This window comes from Callionymus lyra, chromosome 9 (assembly GCF_982586985.1).
Source record: "Callionymus lyra chromosome 9, fCalLyr1.hap1.1, whole genome shotgun sequence".
NCBI classification, from domain to species: domain Eukaryota; kingdom Metazoa; phylum Chordata; class Actinopteri; order Syngnathiformes; family Callionymidae; genus Callionymus; species Callionymus lyra.
The window spans coordinates 22,997,071-23,016,270 of NC_141826.1; the positions used below are offsets into that span (position 1 = coordinate 22,997,071).

A 19,200-nucleotide genomic window follows, 5' to 3' on the forward strand; every position below is an offset into this window, starting at 1 on the left:
GATTAAGTTTGAGAAACGTATCCTGTAGATAATCTTCAAAGACTTTTAAACGTGAATCACATCAGTAGTCAAAAAGGGTAATTTATTGATAATGTTTTTATTCAAACTTCTCCTTTTGCGATTTTCCAGAACACCATACAACAGCATCACGTCAGCTGGGTAAGTGCAGTGGAGTGACCCACGATGAGTAGTAGCATGTCACCATACCAAAAAACACTAGGGGATGATGTATGTGATACAGTGAAATTAAAAACTTTCTTTTCCACCATTTACTTGTTTTAGAACAAACATAAACTTGAAAAATGAAACATATTCTAACTGAAAGGGGGGGGTTTACAGTAAACGGGGAAAAAAGAAAATCCAACTCCAACTTCCTGTCCACAAGATAAATGGGGGGGGGGCGAGGGGAGGACTGGGAGACGAGGGGTTCAGGCATGTTAGAGGTCGTCTTCGTCTTCTGGGAGCGCCGTTTGCGATGCAACCTTTTGGGGAAAAGAAAAGATTCTTAATATGAAGGACTGTCGTGGAAAATGAGCAAACGAAAGCAAGACTCACTTCAAGCTCCGCCTCGTACTGCTGAGCGAGGGTGGGGTCCATCGTGATCTCCGGGGGAGCCAGAGCGGGCATGGCCACGAACTCCAGGTTGGGGTCACCGATCAACTTCCTTGCTAGCCACAGGAAGGGCTTCTCGAAATTGTAATTACTCTTGGCCGAGATGTCGTAGTACTGAAAAGAAACATGGGTTTAGAAGGAGTTTCAAAGATGACGCCTGAACACCAGGGGGCGCCGCGTCTACCTGCAGGTTCTTCTTGCGGTGAAACACGATGCTTTTGGCTTTAACTTTTCTGTCTTTGATGTCGACCTTGTTGCCGCAGAGGACGATGGGAATGTTTTCGCAGACGCGGACCAGATCGCGATGCCAGTTGGGTACGTTCTTGTAGGTGACTCGGGAGGTGACGTCGAACATGATGATGGCGCACTGGGCTGAGGGGCGAGAGGGTCGTCAGAACACGGAGAGCTCGAGGTGATCCGTGGAGCCTTCAGAAAACTCACCCTGGATGTAGTATCCGTCCCTCAGGCCTCCGAACTTCTCCTGACCGGCCGTGTCCCACACGTTGTACCTGATGGCGCCTCGATTTGTGTGGAACATCAGAGGATGAACCTCAACACCCAGAGTAGCTGAAACGAGAGACAAGGTTAGATCGGCTGGAGACACTCGTTTGTGAAGCTCTTTGTAGAACAAAACCTTTAACTTTAATAAGTACATTATCGTTAGTCATAAAAAGTAAATCTCCTATATTGAATAAGTAGGGTTTGAAAGAATACACATTTTCCCAATACAGTCTACACAACATCTATATTAAAGATTACTGTATGAATCTAAATAACTTCCTTTGAATTGGTGTCTAAGTTCTATCATAGTTCCTTTAAGGTTTACATGTCAATTGTGCATAAAAATAAAGATATTTTTATAGCTACAATTAACATATGGCATACAATGTTGGTTAATTTGTGTAGCAATTCCAGTTTTGGGAACAGTTGTTATTACATCCTCCTAGCTAACAAATGACATTTAGCAATTACGATTACTGGGGACGAGAGGATACAGTGGACTCCCGCAGCTTTTAAAGCTTATGTTTGGACATATTTTGGTTTGAAAACAAACGAAAGCAGTTAGGACTTCGTCAAGTCATGTTGTCTGTAGATTCTGCAACACCAGAGTCAAGTACTCACCAATAATACACACATGTTACTACAGTATAATTCTGAATTGGGGGGCAGGAGCGGATTTAAAGGTTGATTTATGTTAATCTTTGTATCATTTCCTTTATATTTGCTTTGGCATCCCTTGAACTTTGTTCTTTTTATTTGCGCTTTGTTCTCCTTTTGTGAAACTATCATCTGCAGTTTACTGAAAACTAAATTTCCCACCTATGTTCTTTGTCTTTAGACTTAGATTGTGTCATCTTGTTCTTTCTCTTTATGTTCTTCTTATTTTATATGTATTATTTTTTATTGTTTATGAAGAATTGCTGGCTATTGGAAAACAACAATTTCCCGAAGGAGACCTCCTGAGGGATCAATAAAGTTTTACCTTACCTTCAACTCAAGATAAACTTCATAATCAAGCAAATATGAACGAAAAATAAGGTTAACTTTAAAGTTGAATTTTTGTTTCCATTGATTGCAAGCGACTCGTGCGGCCGACAGGGGGCAGCATCACCGGTGGTAAACACTGCGCACTCCAGTCGCTACATCTCCTCAACGATGACTCTTGTCTCAGATACTCACCGACATACTTCTTCTCAAACTCTCCGGTCATGTGTCTCTTCACGAAGGTGGTTTTGCCGGTGCCTCCATCTCCCACCAACACGAGCTGACACAACAATAAATAAACGTTAAGTTCAGAACCGGCTGGTACCGGTTTGACATTTAAAAAAAAGAAAACAACGAAGGGCTTAGTCATCGGTGAGGTTCTGAAGAAAAAAGGTGAGGTTAATAAAAATAGACTCACCTTAAACACAACCACAGCTCCCTGTGTCATAGAGTCAGCCATTGTGGATCTATCTGGAGGAAGACAAGGCGGGATGTTAGCATCTCAGGCTAAAAAAGTCTTTGATGGATTCTTACACCTTTACACGACAAAGTAAACCTCTTTTTAAAGAGAATTAATCGCAAAAGTGTAGAGAAAACCCAATGAATCGAGAACATAGCAGCAGATTCTAGCAGGTTCCATTCAACTCTGACGTCGGTGATGAAACCGTCTGCGCACGTAGATCGTTTAAGTTTTTACGTAATCTTTACGACATAATCGCCGCTTTTTAACTCGGTTATAAACGCAAAAACGTGTAAATGGAATTTGAGGCATCGTGGCAACACCACTGCGACTGCGCCAAACATACTTTTTTTTTGCGCCACTTTTTTTTCTTCATTGGAACAATCGTCCACGCGCTGGTGAAACGCGGCCGCGCGGATGAACAACAGACACCGGGTCCGACATTGTTGTTCCTCGTGTACTTTAACACTTACAGAGGAACGACACAAGAACAAAGCCCTCGACGAAACGGGTGGCTGTTAGCGCGTTAGCAAAAGGCGAGCGTGGAGGCCATTCCTTTGATCGAGCTAACGGCTAACGTAGCGGATGCTAAGCTAGCAATGCTAACACTTTTACGCCCGTAAATGTATCTAATAAAACATTCGGTTGATCCGTTGGTTTTCTTTTACGTGATGTAAATAGACTAAAGGTCGGGTGGACCTGGTCAGATGGGGTCCGGAGAGGCGTTGAAACTCACCGGTGGTGCAGCGGAGAGAGCAGAGAGTAAATGGCTGCGTTCGCGGGAGATATAGCGTGGACGAGAGAGCGTTTCCGCCCTGATCACGTGACCGACGCAGCGGCAAAATAGAACGTCCGGTGGCGGCAATTGTTGAGTCTGTTGTTTACATCCAGAGACTCGACTTAAAGTCTGCTTTGCGATTAATTTTCAAAAACCGAAATCTTCTTAAAATGCAAAACCTCACGGGTTTACTCAAACAAATGCGTTAATGTTATTTAATCTGATACAAACAAACAAACAAAAAGTTTTTTATCAGTAACTACTGCTGTAACGTTTTTAACGGAAATTATTTATAATTCCCGTGTTTATATATAGTGACTGATCCTTATCTTTACCCTTAGATGTTCTAAACAGACCAAAAACCACATGTTTTTATTTGTTCAGGCTTTTCCTCCTGGAACTCCTTGATGTAAGGTAAGGTAAGGTAAAACTTTATTGATCCCTCAGGAGGTCTCCTTCGAGAAATTGTTTTTTCCAATAGCCAGCAATTTTTCATAAACAATAAAAGATAATGAATAAAAAATAAAATAAGAAGAAGAACATAAAGAGAAAGAACAAGATGACACAATCTAAGTATAAAGATAAATATAAAGAACATAGGTCAAAGGAAAACAACAAAGACAAAGGATACAAAGACTAACATAGAACAGAACATCCAGATACTCTCACTCCACTCCTGTGTTCTCAGTTTTATCTTGACCTTTAAAATATATACTTTATTGAATATTGTTTTGATTGTTTAAGCGCTTTGTGACCCTGGTCTGGAAAAGCGCTATATAGTAAGTAAGTAAGTAAGTCATTTTTATTTGTATAGCGCTTTTCCAGACCAGGGTCACAAAGCGCTTAAACAATCAAAACAATATTCAATAAAGTAATACTTTAAAGATCAAGATAAAACTGATAACACAACAGGAGTTCCAGAAAATCAAGGAAAAGCCTGAACAAATAAAAACGTCTTAAGATGTTTCTTAAAGGAGTCAGTAGATCCATCAAGAGCAAAGAGAGAGGAAGATTGTTCCAAAGCTTAGGAGCAACAGTCTGGAAGGATTTCTCTCCTCTGGTCCGGAACAGGGCCGGGTCTAGGCAGGGGCAAGAGGGGGCCTGGCCCCCTCAAATAAATGTTGTGCCCCCTCAAACTTTCATATAAGTAAGTAAGTAACAGCACAATGCCCCCTCAAGATTTGTGGCTGCCCCCTCATACATGCCTGTCTAGACCCGGCCCTGGTCCGGAAGCGTGTTCAGGAACCATCAGTAGATTCTGATCCACAGACCTCAGAGCCCGAGCTGGGGTGTAAGTCTGGATCAGATCACTGATGGAAGGTCTGACCATGAATAGATATGAAAGTAAGAACCAGAATTTTAAAGTTGATCCTGAAAGAAACTGGAAGCCAGTGAAGAGTTTTAAGGACCGGAGAAATGTGAGTTCTTCTACTAGAGCGGGTCAGAATTCTCGACTGATCTGATCCTTATCTTTACCCTTATAAGTTCTAAACAGACCAAAAACCACAAAATATAATTTATTTACCTTTTTGTTTCTTCCTGCTGTCTAGCACCGGAGTCCAGCGAGTCCCTCAATACACTATAACCAAGAACTGCCTCTTATGATGACTTTTGTCACAGGGATGTGTGTAGAATAAAGTGAGCTATTATGAGTCACGGAAGTCAAGGAAATACTACTTTTCATCAAAGTTGTGTTGGAATTATAAAGCCAGTAAATCTATTGACGACAAACAAAGTGCGTTTGATGTGAATTAATCATGTCATCAGATATTTACATATTAAAAGAGTTCCACGCCTTACTTAAGACTTTCTAAATCTTTTGAAAAATGGTGACAGAAAAACAACATCATATAGAGGTCAGCGTCTCTTTATTGATGTATTTATATTGTCTTTGTAGTGTTTGTTGAGTGATTGTTTAATTTACGATGACGTGATATTGCAACTCGTCTTCAGTACAATATATAAAACAAGATAATACTAGTGTGCGTACTGTTTGTCTGCTAATAACAATAATAATTATCAAGTCATAGTCACAGGAATAATTATCTGTACAGATAATCCGCTTGTATATTGGCTGCAATCTCAGTTTCCCATCGGTCTCCATTGTTGAGCAGCTTCTCTTTGTTGTACAGCAGCTCCTCGTGGGTCTCTGTGGAGAACTCAAAGTTTGGACCCTGAGGAGGAAATGTTAAAAATGTTTGTCAACACCAGAGTTTAGCGATCACACCTGACATAACCAACATCGCTTTCTATTTGTTTTGCGTATAATATTAAGTGAGTAAGTAATAGTTATTCGTAAAGTGCCTGACCATGAATAGATCTGAAAGTAAGAACCAGAATTTAAAAATGGATCCTGAAAGAAACTGGAAGCCAGTGAAGAGTTTTAAGGATCGGCGAAATGTGAGTTCTTCTACTAGAGCGGCTCATAATTCTGGCTGCAGAGTTTTGTATGAACTGCAGGCGAGACACATCCTTCTTGTTTAGACACAACATAAACTGTTACAATAGTCCAAACGATAAGAACACAACAATACCTCCACAATAGCATCCACAGGACAGGCCTCCTGGCAGAACCCACAGTAGATGCACTTTGTCATATCGATATCATAACGAGTCGTTCTCCGGCTGCCGTCGGCTCGTGTCTCGGCCTCTATGGTGATTGCCTGAGTTCAAACATCGAGAAGTTTCTATAAGATCGTTTGACTCTGTGTGTGAGATCCAGACATCATGTCACCTGAGCCGGACAGATGGCCTCACAGAGCTTACAGGCGATGCATCGTTCTTCACCGTTGGGGTAACGGCGAAGAGCGTGTTCCCCCCTGAAGCGTGGAGAGAGAGGACCTTTCTCGAAGGGGTAGTTGATCGTGGCGGGCTCACGAAACAGATAACTCATCGTCATCCCCAGACCTGACGAGGACAACACAAAATGTATATATATATATATATATATAAATATATATATATATATTACATGGATGGATAGAAGGACAAATCCATCCATCCATCCATCTATACATCTATACATCTATTTATGTATCTATGTATCCATCCATCCATCCATCCATCCATCCATCCATCCATCCATCCATCCATCCATCCATCCATCCATCCATCCATCCATCCATCCATCTATACATCTATTTATGTATCTATGTATCTATCCATCCACCCATCCATCCATCCATCCATCCATCCATCCATCTATACATCCATCCATCCATCTATCTATCCATCTATTTATGTATCTATGTATCCATCCATCCATCTATCTATCCATCTATTTATGTATATATCCATCCATCCACCTATCTATCTATTTATGTATCTATGTATCCATCCATCCATCTATCTATCCATCTATTTATGTATATATCCATCCATCCACCTATCTATACATCTATTTATGTATCCAATATCCATCCATCCATCCATCCATCTATACATCTATTTATGTATCTATGTATCTATCCATCCACCCATCCATCCATCCATCCATCTATACATCCATCCATCCATCTATCTATCCATCTATTTATGTATCTATGTATCCATCCATCCATCTATCTATCTATCCATCTATTTATGTATATATCCATCCATCCACCTATCTATCCATCTATTTATGTATCTATGTATCCATCCATCCATCTATCTATCTATGTATCTATGTATCCATCCATCTATCTATCTATCCATCTCTTAATGTATCTATGTATCCATCCATCCATCTATTTATGTATCTATGTATCATCCATCCATCCATCCATCCATCCATCTATTTATGTATCTATGTATCCACCCATCCATCCATCCATCTATCTATCTATCCATCTATTTATGTATTTATGTATCCATCCATCCATCCATCCATCCATCTATTTATGTATCTATGTATCATCCATCCATCCATCCATCAATCTATTTATGTATCTATGTATCCACCCATCCATCCATCCACCCATCCATCCATCCATCTATCTATCCATCTATTTATGTATTTATGTATCCATCCATCCATCCATCTATATATCATCAAAATATTGTCATTAATATTATATAATCAAATATATACATTTATCATAACATATAATATACATATAACATTTGTTGTGCATACACATCAGCAATATTTAGAGTAAATCTCAACAAAAAAAACCTGTAAAAGAAAAGATAATTCTAATAAATTAAAGTGTATTGCAACTACCAATGCATTAATGTTTAATAATTTTCATTAAGAAAAGGAACATTTATCATTGGATTTTGGATATACAATGTGATTAATCATCGAAATCAAGCGATGAATCGCAATTGAAATAGTAATCGTTTCCCAGCCCTTTGTACATACTATTTAAAAAAAAACATTTCTCCTTTTTTTGATGTGAATTATCAATGTATGAAAAATGTAATTAACCTCTGAATAGTTCGGTCCACAGGAGGGTTGTAGCTGCTCGGTCAGTGATCGACCTCACGTCCGTCTGCAGCTCCTGAGCGTTGACATACTCTGTGGAGACGATAATCTGATTAATCTGCTGACAATATGTTCTTCTGTATGATTTCCAGCTGAACTCACTATAACCTTTCCTCTGCACCGTCTGGGTGAAGCTGCGCACAAATCCAAGAGCGAATGTACCTGAAAACACAAGTCAAATAATGTTGAAGAACATTGTCAGTTTGAGATAGATTAATAGATAGATATATAGAACTTTATTGATCACATGTTACCTGGTCTGTTGTAACGCTGCAGAGGACCGAGACTCAGGGCGGCAGACATCTGATGAAATAATGTTTAAATCAAATAGAAAACTGTATCACAACAACAGACTGACTGACAGAGGAGATGTTACCAGCTGACTGAACACATGGATCTTATAATCTGGCCCAAATCCCTGCTGTGACGTCATGTGATCGTAACACACTATTTACAGATAATTACTAAATCACATTTTAAACATGATTCATGGAAAGTGGGGAACACTTTATATATTTGGGCAAATATTATTTTTATTACATTCACATGTATACATTGCAATTCGATTTTTAATTAAAGTTTCTGATTCTGAACTTGTTCGTACATTAGTTTAAAAGTTTACCTTTACGAACTAGTTTCGATAGTTTAATGTCCTTTTCGAGCAAAAATAATGTTGTGTAACCACAGAAAGTTTCTTTCACACGTATCTGCTTGTTAGTAATAATATCGTGTTGGACTGAATCTGATCAATTAAACTTAAGAAAACCTCGTAAATGTATGAAGCGAAATAATCGAATATTTTCAACTTACCTCGACGAACACAGTACTGCGCACTTATCATGCTGCATTCAAGGAACCTCGTTCGTTTACACTCATCCGCTAGAATTTCCATTGAGTGTGTCACTCATTTAATTAAAAAAAACATGAATTTTAAAATAGTAAACAAATAACAAATATTACTAACCAAACAACTTCACATCATATCATGCGTCTTATTTTAACATATCCTGGTATTTTGTGTAATTTAAGAATTTATTTAAATGATTAAGCAATTTCAGACAAAACTAGTGGCTGAAATAATATACTGGTATTTCATTGTATATTAATAGAAAACTTACTCAAACAAACTATTTCTTGAATCCTATTCTTTGGCCGTTTCTTAAAAAGTCATCAACGCAATCTTACGTCCTTGAACGCAGCAGCTTTTGCCACGTTGCCTTCATGTACTTCTCGTAAATTATTTGAACCCGTGAGCTGTAGTTGTACCGAGTGTTTTATTTCATTATAAATCATTAGTATTGAAAGAGCGATTGACCAAAACTTAACAGCGGTGGTAGAATAAATGTCGGCTTTCACATAGAGTGTATTATTCTTTATGATGAACTATAGATTCCGCCCGTCTTACGAGCGCCGTGAAGGCATCATGAGCGCAGAGAACGGAAGTTTGTTTCCTCATCTCGATCATTCACCTGACTTTTGTTTTTTTTAAGGGGGACAAAAAGGTAATCTACGCTTTTATTCATGTTGTTATGATGTTTTTAAAGACATCTGCTTTTATTTGAAATAGTTTGTTTCAAGTCCCATCATCTAGAAGTAGTAAAAAGTAATATATTTAATTTCTACTGTAATTGAAAAGCTTGAAAAAAGGAAGTTATCTTTATCTTGGTAACTGCATGACTGTGCAGTAACAATTGATTTTTTTTATTAATCTCTGTGTGTTTTTAAGATGCTGACTGCATCCGGTACCAAAAGTACTTCAAGTGATGAAGACAGTTCTGGATCCGAAGCCGAAGTCAGTCGAGACCCGGCGACGGATCGCTTCGGCTTCCTGGTGGCCCACAGACCTACAGACGAGTAAGTTAACTTGTGAATAAAAGTACATTTTCAAGACAGATTTTCAACTAATGTGAATGAAATAAACCTTTGTATAAAAAACCTACAGTTACATTTGATACTTGAGCTTCAGAATAATTGTAATTTTCACCTAAATATTCATTAAAACACAAGTTATTAGTTGTAAATTGTTGTTGCGAACAAGACCGAGCTCACATTAACTACTGGGCCTGTTGCCGTGGAGATGTGGTTTTCCTGTTTCCTGTCGCTTCGATATATTCTCGGTTCGTGTTCGATTAACACCCCTGTGTGCTGGAAACCGCGGAAAATAAAGGCTTGAGGTTATTCGTTTATCTACGAGCGGCATATTTAATTATTCATTTATTTATTCATAGGCGAGTGATTCGGTTTGAAGTATTTTCTAGTGACTGATGAAGCTTCGTGAAACAGTGTCATGTTGTTTAGAGGTCAGTAGGTGGCGCCATCGGTTTAAAAATGATGTTTTATTAGAACAGTTGTTCAAAACAAAGGAAAATAGACGCCATCTAGTGGACTCTGAAGATAATGACACTGTTTCATGAAGCTTCGTCACTACAAACTACTATCACAATATAAATACATTTTATATGATTTAATATTTAGTTTATTTTCAGAATCTCAATATAACTCAATGTTTCTGTCGTTACAAAAGGGTCAAACAAATATAAATAAACATTTTAAATATTGAAAATTAAACTGTATTTACTCACTACTGGAAAAAGGAGAATTTATATATATTTTTAATTTAATTTAAATTTAATTTGCTTCATGTTTGCTAAGTATAAATATATTTCTAAATGATGTTTCAATAGAACAGTTGTTCAAAACAAAGGAAAATAGTGCAAAGACACCATCTAGTGGACTCTGAGGATAATGACACTGTTTCATGAAGCTTCGTGAAACAGTGTTATGTTGTTCAGAGGTCAGTAGGTGGCGCCATCAGTTTAAAAATTATGTTTCATTAGAACAGTTGTTCAAAACAAAGAAAAATAGTGCAGAGACGCCATCTAGTGGACTCTGAGGATAATGACACTGTTTCATGAAGCTTCGTGAAACAATGTCATGTTGTTCAGAGGTCAGTAGGTGGCGCCATCAGTTTAAAAATTATGTTTCATTAGAACAGTTGTTCAAAACAAAGAAAAATAGTGCAGACGCCATCTAGTGGAAGATAATGACACTGTTTCATGAAGCTTCATCGACACATCACTACTATTCTCTTCTTGTGCTCAAGGAAGTGTCTCGAGATTGAGCATAGAATGAGAAAAAAAAACGTAGCTTCAAATAAGTGTATGGTGTCAGAGGTAGGATGACGCCGGTGTGTTGTCTCCAGAGGTCTGGGTCCACACCCTCAGCTGGTGCGACAGAGAGAAGCCAAGTGGATCAACATCATCAACCAATGGGAGGTCGTGTCCATGAAGAAGTCCAACAAGGTAAACACCGTCCAGAGCGTCTTCGTCGACTCAAGACCAAACTGACCCCCGACCCCTGTCTTCATAAGGTCAAAGTTCAATGCCAGAAAGGAATCCCGTCGTCGCTCCGAGCCAAGTGCTGGCCACTGCTGTGTGGCGCCGCTGAACGGATGAAGCTCAACAAACACGTCTATAAGGTGATATATAGTGATACTGTAGTATATATGTGTAGTACTGTCCAGTACTTGACTCTCGTGTTGCAGAATTTACAGACCACATGACTCTTGACAAAGTCGTAACTGCTTTTATTTGTTTTGAAAATATGTTTAAACATCGGTTTTAAAAGCTGTTGGAGTCGACTGTATCCTCTCGTCCCCAGTTATCCCGGGGGATCGCGTTGTTACTTTAGCTGTGGAGGACTTAATGAATGCCTTCGAATCTAGAGGCCTCCAGTTTTGATCGCGACACAAAAATGAACAAATGCCGTGAATATTTGCATGTTAACTTTAAATACAAACTTAATTTTTGTATTTTATACAAACTTTATTGGAATATAAACCATGAATAAAACATGATTTAGAAGCCAAAAAAAGTATTTGCGGATGGATGGATGGATGGATGTTGGATGATGCACCTTTAAAAGCTGCTGGAGTTTGTATCCTCTCGTCCTCAGTCATGGGATCTAACAGGATTTCATTCTTCCTTTAGTTGCGGACGTAATGACTGCTGCCATCTAGTGGCAAGTTTAATTGCAACAAAAATAGATAGAAAGTAATTTTGCCTTGTAGACATTAGCTCGCTAGTCATCAGTTATATATATAAATATGTATAAGATTCCAAGAGTCCATGTATCTTCATGAAGAAAATCTGTGGCTCAGACTCTGGACTCGACGGCGGCTCTTCAACACTGGGTGGACGTCATCGAGAGAGACCTGGATCGACAGTTTCCCTTCCACGAGATGTTCCTGTCCAGAGACGGCCACGGGTCAGTATGACCCCATGATAACCTCACCGACGATAAAGTCCTGCCCCTGTTCCCTCAGGCAGCGAGGATTGTTCCGGGTGCTGAAGGCCTTCACTCAGTTCCAGCCGGACGAGGGCTACTGTCAGGCTCAAGGACCGGTGGCCGCCGTCCTGCTCATGAACATGCCGGAGGAGGTGAGGACCACCACGTGACTCTGAGCGAGAAGATGCAACTTCATGTGGTCGTTACAGGAAACCTTCTGGTGTCTGGTTCAGATCAGTGAGCAGTACCTGCCGGGATACTACAGCCCCCTGCTGGTGAGTCGCTGACACTGACGTGTCACTCGTAAGAATTTAGATTTTTGTTTCTTTATTATTCGATCAAAAGGAAAAGTTGCTTCAATTATAAACAAACAATTATAATAAATATTTTCAATCAAAATTAATTAACGTTTTGAACACCTTCTGGTATTTAAACTGTTTTTTTAAGGCATTTTTAAAAATTGTTGTTTTTTGTTGTTTAGAGTTAATAGTTTATTGATTAATTTTTTATTGAAAATTATTTTTATTGAAGCAACTATATTTTTCTTTATGCAACTTATTTATTATTATCTTTATTGAAAACATTTTTTTGGAGTTAATAGTTTATTGATAATTTGACGTTTTTATTGAAAATTATTTTTATTGAAGCAACTATCTTTTTCTTTATGGAACTTTTATTTATTGTACATATGTTTTAACCTTGTTTTTATTGAAATGTATACTTATGTATACGATAAATTTCATTATTATATTATTAAAGTAAATATATTTGTTTTGATTGAAGCAAATTTGTATTTTTACTTTTAATTGTTTTTATTTAAGCAAAATATATATATATTTTCACAGAAGTACCATTTTTTTTAATTGAAAATATTTTGTAAAATATTTTCTTATTGATTCAAAAAAACAACTTATCTTTAATTTAAATCAAATATTCAAATATTCTTGAATACAAATATAATTATTTTATTGAGGGTCAAATTAAGCTCTTAAATTCTCCGTCATGAGTCTGAGACACTAATTATTTACTTTTTAATTCATTTATAGCTTTAAACGACTAATTTCTTTAATAATAATAATAATAATAATATTTAATAATAGCTTTAAAAAAACACTTTCAATACAGTTCTAACTACCTAATGTTTAACCAGTAATTTTCCTTTATTTAATTCAAATACATCAAAGTACTTTCATAACACACATCCGTCCGACCTCGCCGCGACCCCTGTGACCCTCAGGAGGGCGTCCTGTTCGACGCCGGCCTCCTCACCTGGCTGATCAAGAGGACGTGTCCTCCGGCCTACAAGCACCTGCAGCATCACGGCGTGGAGCCGCTGATGTTCGCCACCGACTGGCTGATGTGTCTGTTCACGCGTCACCTGCCCTTCAACACCCTGCTGCGGGTCTGGGACCTCTTCTTCTGCCACGGTACCTTCACAAGAACCCCCCCGCCGGGTCCTCCTCGCTTCAACCTCACGCCTCTTTTTTGTTCCGCGGGGCGCAGGGGTGCGGGTTCTGCTCCAGGTGGGGGCGGTTCTGGTGCGACACGTCCTGGGCCGAGCCGAGCAGAGGAAGCAGTGCCAGGGTCAGATGGAGACCCTGGAGAGGCTGAGGGCCGTGAAGGAGGCCGTGAAGGTGGAGGACGAGACTTTCATAGCCGAGGTCAGAAGCTGAAGATCTTTTTTTTAATCAACACATGAATAAAAAACTTGACTTTATAACATTACTATGGAATGTTTGTTTAATTATTGAATAATATGTTCAATAATTTTCATTTATTCTGGACCTAAAACTCCAGCGAGAAGGTTGTAGGTTCACTTCCCGCCTTGAAAACTCTTATGTATTGTACTCTGTATGTTTGTGTGGGTTTACTCTGGGTACTCCGAGTTTCCTCCCAGAGGCCAAAAACAGGAAAAAAAAAAAGTTAATTGAGAAATTGTCCATAAACGTGTGTCCCCTGCCTCTCGCCCAGACTAGCTGGGATAGGGGATTGCATTGTTACTTTAGCTGTGGAGGACTTAATGACCGCCGCCATCCAGTGGCCTGCAGTTTTTAATCCGACACAAAAATGAACAAATTCCATGAATATTTGCATGTTAACTTTAAATACAAACTTAATTTTTTTACAAACTTAACTAGAATATAAACCATATTCCAGTTAAGTTAACCATAAATAAAACATGATTTAGAAACAAATGTACAAACTGTGAAACAAAATTAAACGTTTGTAAATTTGTTGGGTTTACTCCGGGTACTCGCAAGTTTCCTCCCAGAGGCCAAAAAAAAAAGGGGAAAAAAAAGTTAATTGAGAAATTGTCCGTAAACGTGTGTCCCCTGCCTCTCGCCCAGACTAGCTGGGATAGGGGATTGCGTTGTTACTTTAGCTGTGGAGGACTTAATGACCGCCGCCATCCAGTGGCCTGCAGTTTTAATCGCGACACAAAAATTAACAAATTCCTTGAATATTTGCACGTTAACTTTAAATACAAACTTAATTTTTTTACAAACTTAACTGGAATATAAACCATATTCCAGTTAAGTTAACCATAAATAAAACATGATTTAGAAACAAATGTACAAACTGTGAAACAAAATTAAACGTTTGTAAATTTGTTGGGTTTACTCCGGGTACTCCAAGTGTCCTCCCACAGGCCAAAAACAGGGGAAAAAAAGTTAATTGAGAAATTGTCCGTAAACGTGTCCCCTGCCTCTCGCCCAGACTAGCTGGGATAGGGGATTGCGTTGTTACTTTAGCTGTGGGGGACTTAATGACCGCCGCCATCCAGTGGCCTGCAGTTTTAATCGCGACACAAAAATTAACAAATTCCATGAATATTTACATGTTAACTTTAAATACAAACTTAATTTTTTTACAAACTTAACTGGAATATAAACCATAAATAAAACATGATTTAGAAACAAATGTACAAACTGTGAAACAAAATTAAACGTTTGTAAATTTGTTGGGTTTACTCCGGGTACTCGCAAGTTTCCTCCCAGAGACCAAAAACAGGAAAAAAAAATAATAATTGAGAAATTGTCCATAAACGTGTGTCCCCTGCCTCTCACCCCGACTAGCTGGGAGAGATAAAAATTTGTTTAAATAGTATCTTCACGTAACACACACTAAAACGCTCTCCTCCACCAGGTGTGCTCCGTCCCGCTCTCCACCAGCGACCTTGAGAAACAGACGGAGAAAGAGCTGGAAAAGTGGCGAAAAGAAAGACCGTCCTCCACCTTCGACCCCAGAGGTCGTTGCCACGGATACCGGGCGGCGTGGGCTCGCGCCGCCGACCGCAAGGAGGAGCAGGACAGGAGGAGGCAGGAGCTGGGGAACCTCTCGTCCTCCTCCTCCTCCTCCTCCTCCGTGACCCTGGTTCGCTCCGCCTCCACCCTCTCGCTCTCCTCGCCCTCGCTGCTGGAGCGCTGGAGGAGCGGGAGGGCGAGGGAGGGCGGGAGTCGGGGGGGCAAGACCCTCATGAGGAACTTCTCCGTGGGGGCCAAGGACGAGCGGAGCAGCTGGAAGATCCTCAAGTTCAAGAAGGTGCAGAGAGTCCTGGAGGAGGACGACGTCGCCGACGGACAGAAGATGAAACTTCAGAGAATAGAATCACAGGAAGAAGAAAGTGTGTCTGGTTCCAAACCGGCCAATCACAGCTCAGGGAAACAGGAAGCGGGACTTGAACCGACCACACGTCAGAAAGAGACGGATCCAGCAGTTATGTCAGAAGAGGATGCAGCCGATTTAGAGACAGGAAGTGGCTCGTCGAAGAACACCGCACCTGTCAATCACGAGGAGGAGTCGCACCCTCAACCCCCCTCACAGGAGGAGGTGCAGAAGAAAGTCAGTCCAGACCTGCAGGATGGACCAGAACCAGATGACAGCGCGACAAAGTCTGATCATGTGATCAACGGCTCGGAAAGTGACAGGATTGAATGTGAGGAGGAGCCCAGAGAACCTGAGCTTCTAGGAAGTCAAGTCGAGCCCAGAGAAATGGATGGATCACCCGAGCTTCTAGGAAGGCAAGTCGAGCCCAGAGAAATGGATGGACCACCCAAGCTTCTAGGAAGTCAAGTCGAGCCCAGAACAATGGATGCATCAGTCTCACCCGAGATTGTAGGAAGTCAAGTCGAGCCCAGAGAAATGGATGGATCACCCGAGCATCTAGGAAGTCAAGTCGAGCCCAGAGAAATGGATGGATCACCCGAGCATCTAGGAAGTCAAGTCGAGCCCAGAGAAATGGATGGAACACCCGAGCTTCTAGGAAGGCAAGTCGAGCCCAGAGAAATGGATGGACCACCCAAGCTTCTAGGAAGTCAAGTCGAGCCCAGAACAATGGATGCATCAGTCTCACCCGAGATTGTAGGAAGTCAAGTCGAGCCCAGAGAAATGGATGGATCACCCGAGCATCTAGGAAGTCAAGTCGAGCCCAGAGAAATGGATGGAACACCCGAGCTTCTAGGAAGTCAAGTCGAGCCCAAAGAAATGGATAGATCACCCGAGCATCTAGGAAGTCAAGTCGAGCCCAGAGAAATAGATGGACCACCCGAGCTTCTAGGAAGTCAAGTCGAGCCCAGAGAAATGGATGGATCACCCGAGCTTCTAGTAAGTCAAGTCGAGCCCAGAGAAATAGATGGATCACCCGAGCTTCTAGGAAGTCAAGTCGAGCCCAGAGAAATGGATGGACCACCCGAGCTTCTAGGAAGTCAAGTCGAGCCCATAGAAATAGATGGATCCGTCTCACCCGAGCTTCTAGGAAGTAAAGTCGAGCCCAGAGAAATGGATGGATCACCCGAGCTTCTAGTAAGTCAAGTCGAGCCCAGAACAATGGATGGATCCGTCTCACCCGAGCTTCTAGTAAGTCAAGTCGAGCCCAGAACAATGGATGGATCCGTCTCACCCGAGCTTCTAGTAAGTCAAGTCGAGCCCAGAGAGGATCCATCAGACGCGGATGTTGAAAGCAGCGACACGAGGAAGGAACACGGCAGTAACACGGAACACAAGGGACGGAGCTGCGGTTCTACTGGAGACATTTGTCTCGGAAAGTCTGGAGAAATCCCACAAATCCATGAGGAACCTCTCGTTAACCCTCAAGGAAATCAATCGACCGAAGTCGCGGGATTACAACCCGCAACCTCAGAACCTCAGAAAGACCCAAGAACATGGAGTCCTCTACACACTGGTCTCCTCCACAGGCTGAAAGGAGAGAAGAAGAAGAAATTAAAAATCCCTAAAATAACTGTGCAGGACTTCAGTGACGTGGACCTGAAAGAAGATGAAGGGAAGAACAGGAGGAGGAGGAAAAGAGAAAGTGAAAGAAGGAGGAAGGAGGAGAAGAAGAAGGAGAAGAAGGAGACGAGGAAGCAGCAGAAGAAGGAAGGTCAGAAGGAGAAGGAGAAGGAGAGCACTGAGGCCTTCACTGGATCCCAGAGTCTTAAACATTCCGCCTCTTATGCCGAGTTGTACTTTTGACCAGCAGGAGGTCAAAGGTCAGATCCGACCAGTCGCAAGTTGGAATAAAAAACACACAAAACGAATATTGAAAAAAAAAAGTTTTATTTTATATCATGTATGTAAATAAATAAAAAAAATAGTTTTCTTTCAGTGGCCCTTGTTTTGTTTTAAAAAATAAATGTGTTTTATTTTAGGAAAGTTTTTTAAATCAAATACTTTTTTGCAGCATAAGTTTAAAAAAAATATGTAACCAAGTGAAAATCTTTTTTCTTATAATGTTTATTATTTAAAGCAAGTTTGTTTAATTAAATTATCTAAGTAAATAAGTAAGTAAGTAAGTAAGTAATATATATTTATATAGCGCTTTTCGAGACCAGGGTCACAAAGCGCTTTAACAATCAAAACAATACTCAAAACAGTACATACTTCAAAGATCAAGACAACACCGAGAACAACACAGGAGTTCGAGAAATTCAAGGAAAAGCCTGAACAAATAGAAACGTCTTAAGATGTTTCTTAAAGGAGTCAGTAGATCCATCAAGAGCAAAGAGAGAGGAAGATTGTTCCAAAGCTTAGGAGCAACAGCCTGAAAAGATTTCTCTCCTCTGGTCCTGAGCCGTGTTCAGGAACCATCAGTAGATTCTGATCCACAGACCTCAGAGCCCGAGCTGGGGTGTAAGGCTGGATCAGATCAGTGATGTAAGGAGGAGCCTGACCATGAATAGATCTGAAAGTAAGAACCAGAATTTTAAAGTTGATCCTGAAAGAAACTGGAAGCCAGTGAAGAGTTTTAAGGACCGGAGAAATGTGAGTTCTTCTACTAGAGCAGGTTAGAATTCTCGCTGCAGAGTTCTGAATCAACTGCAGACGAGACAGATCCTTCTTGTTAAGACATGAAAACAAACTGTTACAATAGTCCAGACGAGAAGAAACAAACGCATGGATTACAAGATCCAGATCATGTTGTGACAACATTTTCCTAAGTTTAGAGATTTTTCTCAGTTGAAGGAAACAGTTTCTGGTCAGTTTTCTGCAGTGTTGAACAAGAGACATGTCTTTATCAAATACAAATAAGCAGCGGTTATAGTTGTTTTTGACAAAAAAGAAAATAATTAAAAAGATAAATATGTTTTATTTTTAAGTTTAAGTTTGTCATTTAAAATAAGTAACTAAATAAGAATATTTTCTCGAGCAGTTGTGTTTTTTTTTTTTTAAAAACAAAGAAGATCTTTTTGAAAAAAAAAAAGTAATCAAGAATAAATTGTCATTTTTTATTTAATGAAAGTTTGTTATTTAAAATATGTAACTAAATAAAAAGGTTGTTTTATTTTCTACAGAAAGAAAACGTTTTTATATATGAAATAATCAAATACATTTCAAAAACATTCTTTATATAAATGTATAGTTTGTCATTTATTGACAAAAAATATTCTTGAATTTCTTTTAAACATGTTTCATTTAAAGCAAGTTTGAATTAAATATATTAATAAATCAAAATAATTTACCCCCAGTGTTCTTGTTTTTTTTAAACAAAATAAAGTTTAAGGTTTAAAAAAATAAAATTAAAGGTTTGGTTTTTTTTATCAAACATGTAACTAAATAAAAACAATACTTTTTCGGCTGACGTGTTTTTTTTTTACACATAAAAAGAAATAT

The 19,200-nt window shown here is 39.6% G+C and overlaps 3 protein-coding genes across 5 annotated transcripts; 1 reads left to right on the forward strand and 2 right to left on the reverse strand.

The window, feature by feature from the left end:
• Window positions 1-81: 81 nt before the first annotated feature.
• ran (RAN, member RAS oncogene family) lies at window positions 82-4,933 on the reverse strand. Of its 3 annotated transcripts, none has more exons than XM_087799902.1 (7): window positions 4,861-4,933; window positions 2,516-2,568; window positions 2,293-2,377; window positions 1,054-1,179; window positions 797-984; window positions 556-726; window positions 82-482 (listed from the first exon to the last, which is right to left on the reverse strand). In XM_087799902.1, the coding sequence occupies exons 2-7, from the start codon at window positions 2,555-2,557 to the stop codon at window positions 438-440; spliced, it is 657 nt and encodes a 218-aa protein (XP_087656028.1). In that variant the 5' UTR covers window positions 2,558-2,568; window positions 4,861-4,933; the 3' UTR covers window positions 82-437. The 3 variants fall into 3 exon arrangements, with proteins under 3 accessions (XP_087656028.1, XP_087656027.1, XP_087656029.1); XM_087799901.1 differs by lacking the exon at window positions 4,861-4,933 and adding an exon at window positions 3,294-3,380; XM_087799903.1 differs by lacking the exon at window positions 4,861-4,933 and adding an exon at window positions 3,290-3,307 and having other exon boundaries at window positions 2,516-2,564.
• A 253-nt stretch (window positions 4,934-5,186) lies between these two features.
• On the reverse strand, window positions 5,187-8,632 carry ndufs8b (NADH:ubiquinone oxidoreductase core subunit S8b). Its single transcript, XM_087799905.1, has 7 exons — window positions 8,614-8,632; window positions 8,058-8,106; window positions 7,906-7,965; window positions 7,747-7,836; window positions 6,070-6,242; window positions 5,870-5,998; window positions 5,187-5,509 (listed from the first exon to the last, which is right to left on the reverse strand). Exons 2-7 carry the CDS (start codon window positions 8,104-8,106, stop codon window positions 5,378-5,380), a joined length of 633 nt encoding a protein of 210 aa, XP_087656031.1. The 5' UTR covers window positions 8,614-8,632; the 3' UTR covers window positions 5,187-5,377.
• Window positions 8,633-9,066: 434 nt separating this feature from the next.
• Window positions 9,067-17,694, forward strand: tbc1d10c (TBC1 domain family, member 10C). The gene is made up of 10 exons (XM_087799329.1): window positions 9,067-9,305; window positions 9,530-9,657; window positions 11,006-11,105; window positions 11,174-11,281; window positions 11,963-12,069; window positions 12,128-12,242; window positions 12,300-12,365; window positions 13,328-13,517; window positions 13,594-13,751; window positions 15,238-17,694. Exons 2-10 carry the CDS (start codon window positions 9,530-9,532, stop codon window positions 17,560-17,562), a joined length of 3,297 nt encoding a protein of 1,098 aa, XP_087655455.1. The 5' UTR covers window positions 9,067-9,305; the 3' UTR covers window positions 17,563-17,694.
• Window positions 17,695-19,200: the final 1,506 nt, after the last annotated feature.

Excerpts from the sequence above, each read along its gene's own strand:
- ran (XM_087799902.1), bottom strand. The coding sequence starts at position 2,557 with ATGGCTGACTCTATGACACAGGGAGCTGTGGTTGTGTTTAAG. Across the intron at positions 727-796 it reads ACCGCAAGAAGAACCTGCAG|TACTACGACATCTCGGCCAA; the intron begins GTAGACGCGGCG and ends GTTTCTTTTCAG. Across the intron at positions 483-555 it reads AGTACGAGGCGGAGCTTGAA|GTTGCATCGCAAACGGCGCT; the intron begins GTGAGTCTTGCT and ends TTTCCCCAAAAG.
- ndufs8b (XM_087799905.1), bottom strand. The coding sequence starts at position 8,106 with ATGTCTGCCGCCCTGAGTCTCGGTCCTCTGCAGCGTTACAACAGACCA. Across the intron at positions 7,837-7,905 it reads GGTGCAGAGGAAAGGTTATA|AGTATGTCAACGCTCAGGAG; the intron begins GTGAGTTCAGCT and ends TCGTCTCCACAG. Across the intron at positions 5,510-5,869 it reads CTGTGGATGCTATTGTGGAG|GGTCCAAACTTTGAGTTCTC; the intron begins GTATTGTTGTGT and ends TTTCCTCCTCAG.
- tbc1d10c (XM_087799329.1), top strand. The coding sequence starts at position 9,530 with ATGCTGACTGCATCCGGTACCAAAAGTACTTCAAGTGATGAAGACAGT. Across the intron at positions 9,658-11,005 it reads GCCCACAGACCTACAGACGA|AGGTCTGGGTCCACACCCTC; the intron begins GTAAGTTAACTT and ends TGTTGTCTCCAG. Across the intron at positions 12,070-12,127 it reads CTGTCCAGAGACGGCCACGG|GCAGCGAGGATTGTTCCGGG; the intron begins GTCAGTATGACC and ends CTGTTCCCTCAG.